This window comes from Corythoichthys intestinalis, chromosome 22 (assembly GCF_030265065.1).
Source record: "Corythoichthys intestinalis isolate RoL2023-P3 chromosome 22, ASM3026506v1, whole genome shotgun sequence".
NCBI lineage: Eukaryota > Metazoa > Chordata > Actinopteri > Syngnathiformes > Syngnathidae > Corythoichthys > Corythoichthys intestinalis.
Window position 1 is genome coordinate 35,229,551 of NC_080416.1, and position 14,138 is coordinate 35,243,688.

The 14,138-nt window shown below is 42.3% G+C and overlaps 1 protein-coding gene across 6 annotated transcripts in view; it reads left to right on the forward strand.

Moving 5' to 3' along the window:
* depdc5 (DEP domain containing 5, GATOR1 subcomplex subunit) overlaps window positions 1–14,138 on the forward strand; it is a 272,311-nt gene that overhangs the window by 97,758 nt on the left and 160,415 nt on the right. For all 6 annotated transcript variants that reach the window (XR_009061928.1, XM_057828504.1, XM_057828503.1 and 3 more), the window contains 3 exons: window positions 1,483–1,603; window positions 1,697–1,864; window positions 8,284–8,503. Coding sequence is in view for 5 of the 6 variants with exons in the window: in XM_057828504.1 (XP_057684487.1) it covers window positions 1,483–1,603; window positions 1,697–1,864; window positions 8,284–8,503 (509 nt within the window). In the remaining variant the exon portion in view is untranslated. The remainder of the gene's footprint in view (window positions 1–1,482; window positions 1,604–1,696; window positions 1,865–8,283; window positions 8,504–14,138) is intronic.

Consider the following 14,138-nt stretch of genomic DNA (forward strand, 5'->3'; position numbering starts at 1 on the left):
CCTGGGGCCTTGCCACCGAGGAGCTTTCCAACCACCTCAGTGACTTCAACCCCAGAGATTGGAGAGCCCACCTCGGAGTCCGCAGACTCTACTCCCTCCAAGGGAGGCGTGTCGGTGGGATTGAGGAGGTCTTCGAAGTATTCTCCCCACCGACTCATGACGTCCCGAGTCGAGGTCAGCAGTACCCCATCTTCGCTATACACAGTGTTAATGGTGCACTGCTTTCCTCTCCTCAGACGCCGGATGGTGGACCAGAATTTCCTTGGAGTTGGGCGGCAGCCAAAGGCGGGGGCCTTGGCAGCCTCGTATTCATTCCAAATGTCTTTGTGATGCAGTTCAAATGGCTAATCGGTTTAGTGGTGTTGAATGAGGACTCTTCAACCCCTCCTCTTCAGGGGCTTCAGAGGGGGGAGGGGTTGAGGATGTGTGGTGCTGAATTGGACAACTGCTTCGGTTGCACACATTTGGAGGCTAAATCAAGTATATAATTATCAGGTTTAATTATCGGTTTAATTTTTTTTTTTTTATCTGGATTATCTGTATCGGCCGATAATTATCGGTAACCAGTATTATCGTGCATCTTTAGTTTCTGCTTTGACTATATTTAACTGAAATTTTTGTTCTGATCAATCAGTAGCCACGTTTACATGCTGACTTTTATTCATACCGATTCAAATCATTCCGAATGGAAATTTCACATCAGCTGTTTACATGTCACTTCATCTATTCCGATCCAGCGTTTACATGTGTCTGCCTTTATTCCGAAAGGACGTTTGACAACTGCCGTCTGACATGCGCAGATTAATCAAAACAAAGCGTCACGTTGCAAAACATGGAGATCGATCGTCAGATCAGCTGCTGTTCTAACTTTTCGAGTGGAAACAAAACTTCAGAATGACACGCCGTTCATTTAAAAAGTTGTGTGGGTGCGCTGTGCGTGTGCTCGGAAGCCATGTTGCATGTGACGTGACTTACGTCACCAAGTGACGTCACCACGTCAGTACGGAGCATGTGCAGAAAGAACGCAACCAGACACCATTCCGCTTCCCTGTTTACATGATATAATTTTACTTCTAATCGGTTTGGGAAAAGGAATATTCCACCCCTGTGAATCGGAATGAAATTCCATTCGGGTTGGGCCTGTTCATTCCGAATGAGGTGTTTATATGGAACACATTTATTCGGTCTGAACAAATATTCCGATTGTAATTGGAATATTTGGCTCCATGTAAACGTGGCAAGTGATTTACAAAGCAAAATCTTAAGAATGACCAGGGGTGCCCAAACTTTTGTTAAGATTACTGTATCATTCATTATATACTGGACTGTCTCAGGAAATTAGAATACACAATATTCTAATTTTTTGAGACAGTCCTGTGTATATATACAGGACTGTCTCAGGAAATTAGAATACACAATATTCTAATTTCCTGAGACAGTCAGGAAATTAGAATATTGTGTATTTGCTTTCTGTTGTATCAGGTTTGGTTTCACTGCGTCGAGGAGATGAGGAAGAGGCAGTTTACTGGCTAAGTATGGGTAGGACCTTCCATAAAGTTTGCCTCAAAGACAAGATACTCACAGTTACTCGATATTTGCCAAAGTAAGTGCTCTGGCCTATTGAAATATTACAACATTTATTATATCATTTGACGAGATATGTGTGTATAATACAGTTGGAATGACTTTGTTTTAGATACCCATATGAGTCCGGTCATATTCAGTACAGTTACAACCTGTGTCCTCCACACGTGGATGCTCAGTTTGTCCCTTGTTGGGTTGAGTTTTCACATGAAAGACCCGAAGAATATAAATGGAATTACTTGGACCAATACATTTGCTCCAGTGGATCTGAAGACTTCAGGTATATTTCATCTATAATAGTTTTTCGAGTATCTATCAACTTGCTGCCCCCATCATAACATTTCAAAATCTTTTTAAGTGCTCTCCCAATTTGATGATATCCATGGCCAAAAATTTAAATAGAGACACTATTTTCTGAATTATAATATTTTGAATTTGGTTTTTCAAAGAAATATGTATACTACCTCTATAAGGGGTGTAACGGTACTCACAAGTCACGGTGCAGCACGAATCTCAATACAGGGGTATTGGATAGTTCCCACTCTGTACATTCGCCATGACTTTACTGGCTGTGAGTTTTTCTTTTTCCCGTAATGTTGGTAGTTGGTTTAGGTGCGTTACCTCTACTGTCTTCTGGAGTGGTGGAGGACTAACTCTGACATGGATTATTTACTGTATGTATGCAGTATGTACTGTATGTGGAAATGCATCTATGATTGAAATTTCAGGCCTCTACCTCCACAGTCTCGTTTGGGCCCGCCACAGTCTCGTTTGCCCCACGCCCTCCCCCCGCCGGGGGGAAAAAAAAAAAAAATCAGATGCGTCAGTCAGCCGATTACACAGCTGTAGCCCACTCCACTCTACTACCCGCGCGAGCGTGCGTGCACACATACACAGACACACGCGCCAACAGGTCGCGCTCATAGACAGGACTACTAGCCTGGTCCTGGTACACCAGACTCATAGCTGTGCTATGCAGGCATGAAAATCTCTCACCTTTCGGCGAAATTCGCCGTTTTGAAGTAAAAAAGGGCGACCTACGTGAATTGCGTAGTTCCGAGGAGAAATTCTTTTTGGGGGGGGGGGGTCGGGAGGTTTTATTTAATTATTATTATCATCATGTGATTAACTTAGTACATAAACTGAGCACTTAAGAAATCGGTTCTTTAAAAAAGTCAGCAAATCCTTCTAGATGCTTCGCTGACGAGAACCAATCATCGGCCCAAGCTGCGTTCCATTATTCCAAACGCGCGCACTCCTTTACGTGTACATGGACTCCTCGGAGAGCCTTTGGTTGCATTGCAAAGCTGCGAAAACAAAAAGCAGGCCTGATCCACACCGGGGCAGACCAGAGCGCAGCATACACACTTGGAAAAGGGGCATATTGCCTGTATTTGCCAGCAGATTGAATTTGGTGAGTAATGGTTTCAATCGTTTTCACATTTTGCGATATAAAAAAGTTACTGCCATTCGTTGCAGCTTGCGTTGAACACTGCCAGAGCTAGCCAAATCTCCCATGAAAAAAAATAGCTCCCGTTAAATTGGCGTCAAGCTTGTGTATTTAGCGGTAATATAAACGAAGAAACACATTGTTGAGTCAAATTAAGCGGCATGCTCTCGGATGGAGGGGGCGCCTCGCATCGCTCCCGTCGTCCCCCTGAGACGCGTTATTTTCGGCTGGGACTTGAGCTCACGGGTGGTGGAATGAGTCCTGCTTCTTAAAGCTTTTCAGAAATACAGGGATCCCTCGTTTTTCGCGGTTAATGGGGACCAGAACCCGCCGCAATAAGTGAAAACCGCGAAGTAGCGCCCCCCCCCCCCCCTTTTTTGTGCGTGTTCAATGCATTTATTCAGATTTTACATTGGAAAAAAGATACATATATATAAGACATGTTTTTTCACTTTTTTCACCAAAGTATCATTTATAAATGGTTTTCAAGCACTTCAAAATGTGAGAATTATGATAAGTTTTAGACATGTTACTGCCCCACCGAATTATTTTCAAACAAGAATAAAGTAGTAGGAAACCCTCTCAGGCTTTGGTAAACGGTGATTGACACATGTGCAAAGTTTTTCTTTTTATATATATTTTTTTGTTTGAAGCAACTTATTTGATTGAATAATAAAGACACAAACAGGCATGAAAATCTCTCACCTTTCGGCGAAATTCGCCGTTTTGAAGTCAAAAAGGGCGACCTACGTGAATTGCGTAGATCCGAGGAGAAATTCTTTTTGGGAGGAGGGGGGGTCGGGAGGTTTTATTTAATTATTATTATTATTATCATCATGTGATTAACTTAGTACGTAAACTGAGCACTTAAGAGCACAGTCAGCAAATCCTTCTAGATGCTTCGCTGACGAGAACCAATCATCGGCCCAAGCTGCGTTCCATTATTCCAAACGCGCGCACTCCTTACTGTACATGGAGTGCTCGGAGAGCCTTTCGTAGCATTGCAAAGCTGCGAAAACAAAAAGCAGGCCTTATCCACACCGGGGCAGACCACAGCGCAGCATACAAACTTGCCTGTATTTGCCAGCAGATTGAAGTTGGTGAGTAATGGTTTCAATCGTTTTCACATTTTGCGATATAAAAAAGTTACTGCCATTCGTTGCAGCTTGCGTTGAACACTGCCAGAGCTAGCCAAATCTCCCATGAAAAAAAATAGCTCCCGTTAAATTGGCGTCAAGCTTGTGTGTTTAGCAGTAATACAAACGAAGAAACACACTGTTGAGTCAAATTAAGCGGCATGCTCTCGGATGGAAGGGGCGCCTCACATCGCTACTGTCGTCCGCGGGAGACGCGTTATTTTCGGCTTGGATTTGAGCTGTCGGCACAACACCGGCCCGACGAGTGGTGAGAATGAGTCCTGCTTCTTAAAGCTTTTCAGAAATACAGGGATCCCTCGTTTTTCGCGGTTAATGGGGACCAGAACCCGCCGCAATAAGTGAAAACCGCGAAGTAGCGCGCGCCCCCCCCCCCATTTTTTTTGTGCGTGTTCAATTCATTTATTCAGATTTTACATTGGAAAAAAGATACATATATATATAAGACGTTTTTTCACTTTTTTCACCCAAGTATCATTTATGAATGGTTTTCAAGCACTTCAAAATGTAAGAATTATGATAAGTTTTAAACATGTTACTGCCCCACCGAATTATTTTTAAACAAGAATAAAGTAGTTAGAAAATGCTTGGCTTTATTAAATGCTTCATAGTGAGTCTACTCAAACCCTCTCAGGCTTTGGTAAACGGTGATTGACACATGTGCAAAGTTTTTCTTTTTATATATATTTTTTTGTTTGAAGCAACTTCTTTGATTGAATAATAAAGACACAAATGTCCTTGCCAAAATGTGGCCCAAATGCAAAACAACATTACTTCAATGGAAAAATTTGTTTCAATCAAGAAAAATAGTTTTCAAATGCTTTTTTTGTCTCAAATTTATTTTTGCAATCAAAAACAAGTTTTTTATTGAAGTGTCTTTTTGGGGATTAAAAGTATATACTGTATTTTGATTGTAGCAACTTTGTTTTTGATAGAAGTAACTTTGTTTTTTGATTGAATAATAAAAACACAAATCGTTATTGAGAGAGAAAGAAATTACGAAAGCTTTAAAACTAAAAGCCACCGGGGAGTCTGTTTTTTAAAATATTTATATTTCATTACATAGACATACGTCATAGGGAAGGGAGATTGAGGGATAAAAAAAGGAGTTAGATGAGGCTGCTAAAGGCAGTGGATACCTCATCAGCTGGGTGAATAGCAGACCTGGTAAGAACAAGTTTGCAAGGATAGTCGGGTATTAAATACAATTATAAACACAATTACAATGTTATTTTTCTATAAGATTTTTATGTCATTGCTTTATTAATCATTAGGTGCTAGAGTTGTTAAGTATGGATAGTAATGAAATAATAGTTTTAAGAAAACTGTGCTGTTGGTGGGTCAGTGACCATCTGATGTTTTGTTCTCAGATGAACAAGTTGAGGAAGGAAGGTTTGATGCAGAGGTTGAAGGAAGAAAAGAGGCAGACTGACTGAGTCACAGCCAGAAATTGAACTTATGTTGTTTTAAGGTGTATTAGATACTTGTTCATGTGCTCCTTTTGATCTACGAACACCGGCCCCTCCACCGGTCTCTGCACGGCCCTGCTGAAACACAGTGTGGGTCGACAGAGCTCAATATTTTGTTGGGGTGTACAGTGTACTGGAACATATTTCCTCCACACCCTTCTCACCTTTTTAACCCCTGACCCATTTTCATGCCTGCACAAATGTCCTAGCCAAAATGTGGCCCAAACGCAAAACAACATTACTTCAATGGAAAAATTTGTTTCAATCAAGAAAAATAGTTTTCAAATGCTTTTTTTGTCTCAAATTTATTTTTGCAATCAAAAACAATTTTGTTTTATTGAAGTGACTTTGAAATGGCCAGATTTGTGCAGATTTGTGCAGTGTACGACTGACTGTTGTCCTATGGACAGACTCTCCCACCTCAGCTGTAGATCTCTGCAGTTCATCCAGAGTGATCATGGGCCTCTTGGCTGCATCTCTGATCAGTTTTCTCCTTGTTTGAGAAGAAAGTTTGGAAGGACGGCCGGGTCTTGGTAGATTTGCAGTGGTCTGATGCTCCTTCCATTTCAATATGATGGCTTGCACAGTGCTCCTGGAGATGTTTAAAGCTTGGGAAATCTTTTTGTATCCAAATCCGGCTTTAAACTTCTCCACAACAGTATCTCGGACCTGCCTGGTGTGTTCCTTGGTTTTCATAATGCTCTCTGCACTTTAAACAGAACCCTGAGACTATCACAGAGCAGGTGCATTTATACGGAGACTTGATTACACACAGGTGGATTCTATTTATCATCATCGGTCATTTAGGACAACATTGGATCATTCAGAGATCCTCACTGAACTTCTGGAGTGAGTTTGCTCCACTGAAAGTAAAGGGGCCGAATAATATTGCACGCCCCACTTTTCAGTTTTTTATTTGTTAAAAAAGTTTAAATTATCCGATAAATGTTGTTCCACTTCACGATTGTGTCCCACTTGTTGATTCTTGACAAAAAAATTAAATTTCATATCTTTATGTTTGAAGCCTGAAATGTGGCGAAAGGTTGCAAGATTCAAGGGGGCCGAATACTTTTGCAAGGCACTGTATATATACACTCACCGGGCACTTTATTAGGTATACCTGTCCAACTGCTCGTTAACACTTGATTTCTAATCAGCCAATCACATTGCAGCAACTATACACACATATATATACAGTATATATTAGGAGTGGGTGATATGGCAAAAAGATCTATCAGGATTTTTTCTTTTAAGTAATATGCACATTACTGACTTTTTTCCTCATATAAAACATTTAAAATATCTGTAAATCCCAAAGGGAAAAAAACATATTTTTAGCCGAATAAGCTTTCTGAACAGGTTTTGATTTAAATCGTGGATTTTTTATGAAAATGTGCAAGTGCGGCTCACACTCTTCACAGCCACCCTGACAAGGTCGACTCAGGGGTAGTGGAGTGGAGGGTCCGTCGGGAAGTCGAATCTCTGATTGAGAAGGCGCAGTGTGGTTTTCATCCTGGCCGTGGAACAGCGGCTCAGCTCTATACCCTCAGCAGGATTCTCCGGGGGTCGTGGTCGTGGGAGTTTGTCCAACCAGCTGGGGTTTTCACGCACAACCATCTCTAGGGTTTGCAGAGAATGGTCTGAAAAAGAAAAAATATCCAGTGAGCGGCAGTTCTGTGGGCGGAAATGCCTTGTTGATGCCAGAAGTCAGAGGAGAAATGGCCAGACTGGTTCGAGCTGATAGAAATGCAACAGTGAGTCAAATAACCACCCGTTACAACCAAGGTAGGCAGAAGAGCATCTCTGAATGCACAGTATGTTGAACTTTGAGGCAGATGGGCTACAGCAGCAGAAGACCACGCCGGGGGCCACTCCTTTCAGCTAAGAACAGGAAAATGAGGCTACAATTTGCACAAGCTTGCCTGGCGTGATGAGTCTCGATTTCTGCTGCGACATTCGGATGGTAGGGTCAGAATTTGGCATCAACAACATGAAACCATGGATCCATCCTGCCTTGTATCAATGGTTCAGGCTGGTGGTGGTGTAATGGTGTGGGGAATATTTTCTTGGCACTCTTTGGGCCCCTTGGTACCAATTGAGCATCGTTGGAATGCCACAGCCTACCTGAGTATTGTTGCTGACCAACTTCTGATGGCTACTTTCAGCAGGATAATGCGCCATGTCATAAAGCTGGAATAATCTCAGACTGGTTTCTTGAACATGACAATGAGTTCACTGTACTCAAATGGCCTTCACAGTCACCAGATCTCAATCCAATAGAGCATCTTTGGGATGTGGTGGAACGGGAGATTCACATCATGAATGTGCAGCCGACAAATCTGCACCAACTGTGTGATGCCATCATGTCAATATGGACCAAACTCTCCGAGGAATGCTTCCAGCACCTTGTTGAATCTATGTCACGAAGAATTAAGGCAGTTCTGAAGGCAAAAGGGGGTCCAACCCGTTACTAGCATGATGTACCTAATAAAGTGGCCGATGAGTGTATATGTCACTGGCCTAATACTGTATATCTGACCGTAAGTGTATTTGTAATTCATTTTATTCCATTATTTAAAAAGTATAACTTCAATGCTGTCTCTTCATTTTCCTCTGTCCATTGTAGTTTGATCGACTCTCTTAAGTTCTGGAGGACAAGATTTCTCTTACTCCCAGCTGGAGGAGCGCGCCGTTTGGCTGACGGAGATGGGCGCTGGGATGTGTATGGTGATGGAGCTAATGCGGGAATGAATAGCGGCGATTGGGTCCTGCTAGATAACTTCATTCGCTTCCTTGAAGGAGTCAATCGTATCCGACGGCGTCATCGTTCTGACAGGATCATTAGAGTGAGTCTTATTTTATTTTTTACTCGCACTCACACAGTTGTGGTAAAACGTTTAAATACAAGTAAAGAACACCTTAATGGCATTATGGCCCTCTTGAGTTTTCAGTTATTTCTACAACTCATATTTTTCTCTGATTCAGTGATACGAGCAGGTACTTATTGATCACAAAAAAAAAAAAAAAATGTTCTGGGTTAACACAGGGATGTGCAAACTTTTTTCTCCAAGGGCCACTTTCAGAAAAATTGAAGGATGCAAGGGGCAACTTGAAATCCTTCCACATTCATTTTACAACAATATACAGACCCTTTACAAAAAATTACAGTATCATGGAAAAGTTGATTTACAGTGGTACCTTGACACAGGATCGCATCGACATACAATCCTTCCGAAATCGGACGAAAATTTGACTCATCATTTGTCTCGACATATGACGACATGCTCGAAATATGACGATTTATGACAGTGTTGCGATTTCATTGTTTTTCCCTAAGATAGACGCACAGCAAATTTTCCTGTGATAGAAATCAACATTGGCCCCAAGAAGGTTGGTGCAGGTGGTGAAAATAGGTGATGCTTCTCATTGAAATGAAGAAGGATATGATCAAAAAATATGAGCACGGTGTGCGCGTCAGTGAACTGGCTAGATCAGGGGTCCCCATCTGCCGGACCGGTACCGGTCCGTGGCGCATTTGCTACCGGGCCGCACAGAAATAATAATTTAATAACGACCGCATTCTGGCAGAATTAACCTTGTGCCCCTGCTTAACACACCAATATCCCTGTCTACTCTAGATACAATACTACGGGATAGATTAAAAAGTCGTCATAGAAATCCATTGATTGGACTGCTAGCAACACATCTTGTTTGTGTATATATCTATGTGCGCTTGTCCTCGTATTGCTAGGCCGCAGGTGCAGCACACTTGTTCCCGGAAATAATTAGCCCCCACAGGAGCGAAGATGACTGGAAAACAGACGTCTTTGGAGATATTTTTATGGCAAAAAGGGCACCTGACGAGCCTACAACCTCGAAGACCCACAAACTGCGAAGGAGTGGATTCGTTACCCGTTTGTGAATAAACCGAGTGATTCGAGCATGTCTGTGCAACAGACGGATCAACTTGTAGCGATCGCAAATGACAGCGACCTTATTAAACGTACATTTGAGACAACAACTCTACCGAGGTTCTGGATTAAAGTAATTCTGGAATATCCTGATTTGGCTACAAGAGCATTGAAAACCTTGTTACAATTTCCAACATCGTATCTTTGTGAAGCGGGCTTCTTAATTAATGTTTAACGCCAAGGGGAAGTCGTTAATGGTGAGAGCGGTGTGAAGTTGTTGTGTGCAGCTTACATGGCAGGATGTATCTGAGGAGAACTTTTCTACAAGTCCTTTCATGATCAAACGTAAGTTAATATTCCTTTCTTTCAAGAAAGTTTGTAGTGTTTACTTTGGAATCGCTGCATTTGTGCATTTTGTGGCTATGTTTAACGTTACGCGCATGCGCAGAACCGCATCGTTGCAGTTTTTGATGGGTTGCAAAATTTGTCAGAAGACCGGTCCGTGAAAAAAAGACCCAAACAACACCGGTCCGTGGTGCAAAAAAGGTTGGGGACCCCTGGGCTAGATGATACGGTCGGAATATGTCTCTGATCTTTATGGTCCTCATCTGACCGCCATTCACCAGTCTTTAAAAGTTAAAGTAACAATTATAATTATTGTAATATTGGCAAGGAAGTCGCCGCCTTCGTCATGTTTTTAATCATTTATTTCAGAACTTGTGCAACACAGCATCTCTTTTGTCGGCCGTATCCGACGCAAACGACAACATGAAAAGAGAAAGTAAAAACTCTATTGCACCTCTCTCACTCTGTCGTCAGTCACACAGTGCATTCAGGAACAGCATGCAAAACACAACCGCCACATTTGAATCCGATTTGTAATAAAACATAATTATCATCAGTATTATTATTATTATTATTAAAGACACACCGATACCGATACTAGTATCGGCAGGGGGCGCCGATCCGGCCCGAAATCGGTATCTGCGCGTACCAACAAAGACGGTGCCGATACCATTTACCGGTCTATTATTATAACATTTGACCGCAGCCTTTTTTTCCTCCTGGCGCTCACTACACTGTGTCTCTATGTTGTCTGATGACACGTGAACACCAAGCAGCTATCGCTATTGGCCTGATCCAGACCAATGAGAACGGGCCAATAGCCACTCCTAACCAATGGCAAGGTGCATATGGCAAGGCCGCTTTTTCATATGAAGGAAAAATAAACCAGGAGAAATGGCGGCGGTCGGGAAATATTTCAAAATAGAAATCCCGTTGATTAGAATCAATGGCTGCATGCAAGATTTGCGGCCTGAAAGTTTCGAGATGTGGAGTTAAATCGGCCAGTTTCATTACCTCGAACCTGATAAAACATTTGTAGATGAAACACAACGAGTTTGAGCCTGCAAGAGCAAGACTGCTATCCAGAGGAAGGGCGCTGGACCAGAGCAACAATCTCTGGTCAGTTCACTACGTCTACTTTACTTTTGTGTTTTACTGAAAGAAATGCCGCAGTAATTTGGGAACTGTTTCCAAAGTAGGGTTGCCACCTTTTAGAAATAGAAATAAGGGACTCCCCCCCCCTCCCGAAAAAAGGAGGCTAATAGAGAGACGGGATGCTGTTGTCAGTTATTATTACTTATAATTGTTAGCGTCCGCAAATGCGGAAACAAGGTTGGACCTCGAAGCGGACAACAAGCGGGGGATACGTACAAGGGTTTAATGATTGCAAACAAAAAATAACACGCGATCGCGGGATAGTAGAAATAACAAAAGGAGTCCGTGACAGCAGGTCGACGGAGCTCAATGCTACAAACTCGAAGGTTAACTAAGACGATTGGCAGCGAGCCAAAAAGCCAAAATAAAAACACTCAAATACCTGCACAGGGTAGAGGTTACAAAAGAGAAAAAACCCAATGCAGGGGCGTAACAAGCAAATGTAGCGAGACTATAGTGCGAGATGTCAAATGGCGATCAGCAAGGCAAATATCTCGGCAGCCTTCTCTGATATCACCCGTGCTTAAATGCTGCGTTGATGAGCCTGCATTGGATTCAGGTGCGACGTAGGAACGCCCCCACTAACAGCCCAACAACAAAACACAATCTAACCAGCAGCAGAATGTGACAATAATTTCATGAAGGTTGCACTGTTTGGCCTTTGAGAGGTTTAAAAAAGTTTACTCAGCTCATTCAGTTTATTGTTATGAATTTATTTTTACTTTCTTACTGTTGGGCTCGTATTATACTTTGTACTAGTCTTTTTCCTATTTTGCAAAGGTAAGCAACAGCCTCGCAAAGCCTTGATAGCAATGATTTCACATCCAATTATGTAGCTCTTTGGGGAAAAAAAAAAAGAAAAGAAAAAAAAAAATTATATATATATATATATATATATATATATAACGGGGTGGTATCAGTATCGGTATCGGCATCGGCCAAATACCAAAAATGGTATCGGTCCAACACTAATTATTATATCCCGATTTGTATTCATTTATTTATTTATTTATTTACTCTGTGACTTCACAATGGCTCCGGGGATATATAGTATTCTGTGGTGCTGTCTGTTCTGAAAGAGGACAAGAAAAGATACATAAACACATTGTGGTCCATACAGCGTTTCTCCCGTATGTATCTCCCATTTTACTTGGTCGATTAACTTCAAGTAAATGAGTGTGGACCTAAAGTTCCATGTTTTAAACGAGACCAACCAGCGGCACGTGGGTGATGTAATTACAACGTAACCAGGCTTCAAAGAGGATATGCGCGCAGGACACGTCAACGCGTCTTTAAAAGCTTCATGCTACCATACCTACTACTGCACATGAGAGTACGCAATACAGTTATAGTCACACCGGCTCTGACTTTCGCCCGAGTCTGCGTAATTTGCTCGGGTACAAGGGCAACCTGATGGGAAATGGGATACTGGAACAAGACACAACTAAACACGGGCAGAGAATGTGGAGCTTTTCAAATGCTAATACAGCAGTAATCCTAGAGAGAGGGCATACATGCATTGAATGTGGGACCAATGGATGCTGCTCATCCCACAATCAAGGCTGATAAAGGAGCAACTCTTAGCCCAATCTCTAATGTCAAAGTCTGTAAGCGAAAACTCCTATTGAAACTAGAGACTGATGAGTCAATGCAGCAAGGGCGAGCCAGGCCGACAGGTCAGCGGGGGAATGCCACCATCACCTCCACGTTCCGAGAATGAGTACCAAGCCCCGACAAATACAAAGTCTCAACACAAGAGCGGCCTACAAAGGAAGATCATGACACAGATAGAAATCTAAAGGCCTCAGCCAATTACTGAAGCTGAGCTACCAAGTACCTCTAGAACAGGGGTCAGCAACCCTGGTCCTCGAGGGCCACTATCCAGCTTGTTTTCCATGTCTCCCTACTTTGACACACCTGAATCAAATGATCAGCTCATCAACAAGCTCTGCAGGAGCCTGATAATGATCATGATTATTTGATTCAGGTGTGTTAAAGGAGGGAGACATGGAAAACAAGCTGGATAGTGGCACTCGAGGACCAGGGTTGCCGACCCCTGCTCTAGAAGATCTGCTAGTAGATGTGATTGATGCTCTGAAGACAAACCCAACAAAAAATATAATTAACGGACACATTACGGTAACCGTAATCCTTGATTTTCTTGGGTACAAGATGGACTCGGGACATAAGCAGTACCTGCCATAGAAGAGGCCAAGGTAAAGGCAAAACTGAATGAAGCTTCACTAGCAAAGCTGCAGAGAGGAAACATGGAGAAAAAAGGAGGACTTAGGAAATATGACAAGCTTTTCTTACCCGAGGCTCTTGACGCTGGCCAAAAAAATGATTAAACAAAGAGGCAGATCAATTAACAAAATGTTGTTCACTGGACCAAAGTGTACTCTCAGTGTCAGGGAAACATCAACTGAGCAGACCCACCAAAAGCTAAGGCGGAGGAGTACTGGTAGAGCATAACACATCAGAAAACACTACTGCCCAGTGCCTAGTGGACCTCACCACAGCACAGCAGCCTCCCAGAGCAAGAATCACTAAATTGACTTCAAAGATCAAGAGCTGGACCGTACCGGGCCCCAATATGATTCAAGCATACTGACTTAAGCAGATGGCTGCACTTTTCAACCTGTGCAACGACAACAAAGACATTCTGTTCTATTCATATGATCTTTCAGGAACTTTGATTATTAACGTCCAAACTTCGCATTCATTTCCAATGGCATTTTATCATGTTTTTTCATTTTATTGATGCCAGACTGTTCTGTTTGCAATAAGTTAGAAATTGCAGCATGGTGCCATTTTGATCTTTACATGTTTTTACTATCCTGGGGAAATATTGGCTCCCTAGTGTAATTTTTTTCCAATGCTTTGTCTTTGATGAAACACAGAAAAAAACAACAACAAAAAAAGCCAGAAAATGGACAAGTAACACCCACGGTGGAGAGTGGCCAGACTTTGTCTTTGGCGCTTTATTGCGCGCATTTCACCCGCTATCCGAGCGCGTTGAGGCTTCTTGTGAGGGGAAATAGTTGGAACAGCATTTGATTTTAGTCTCCGC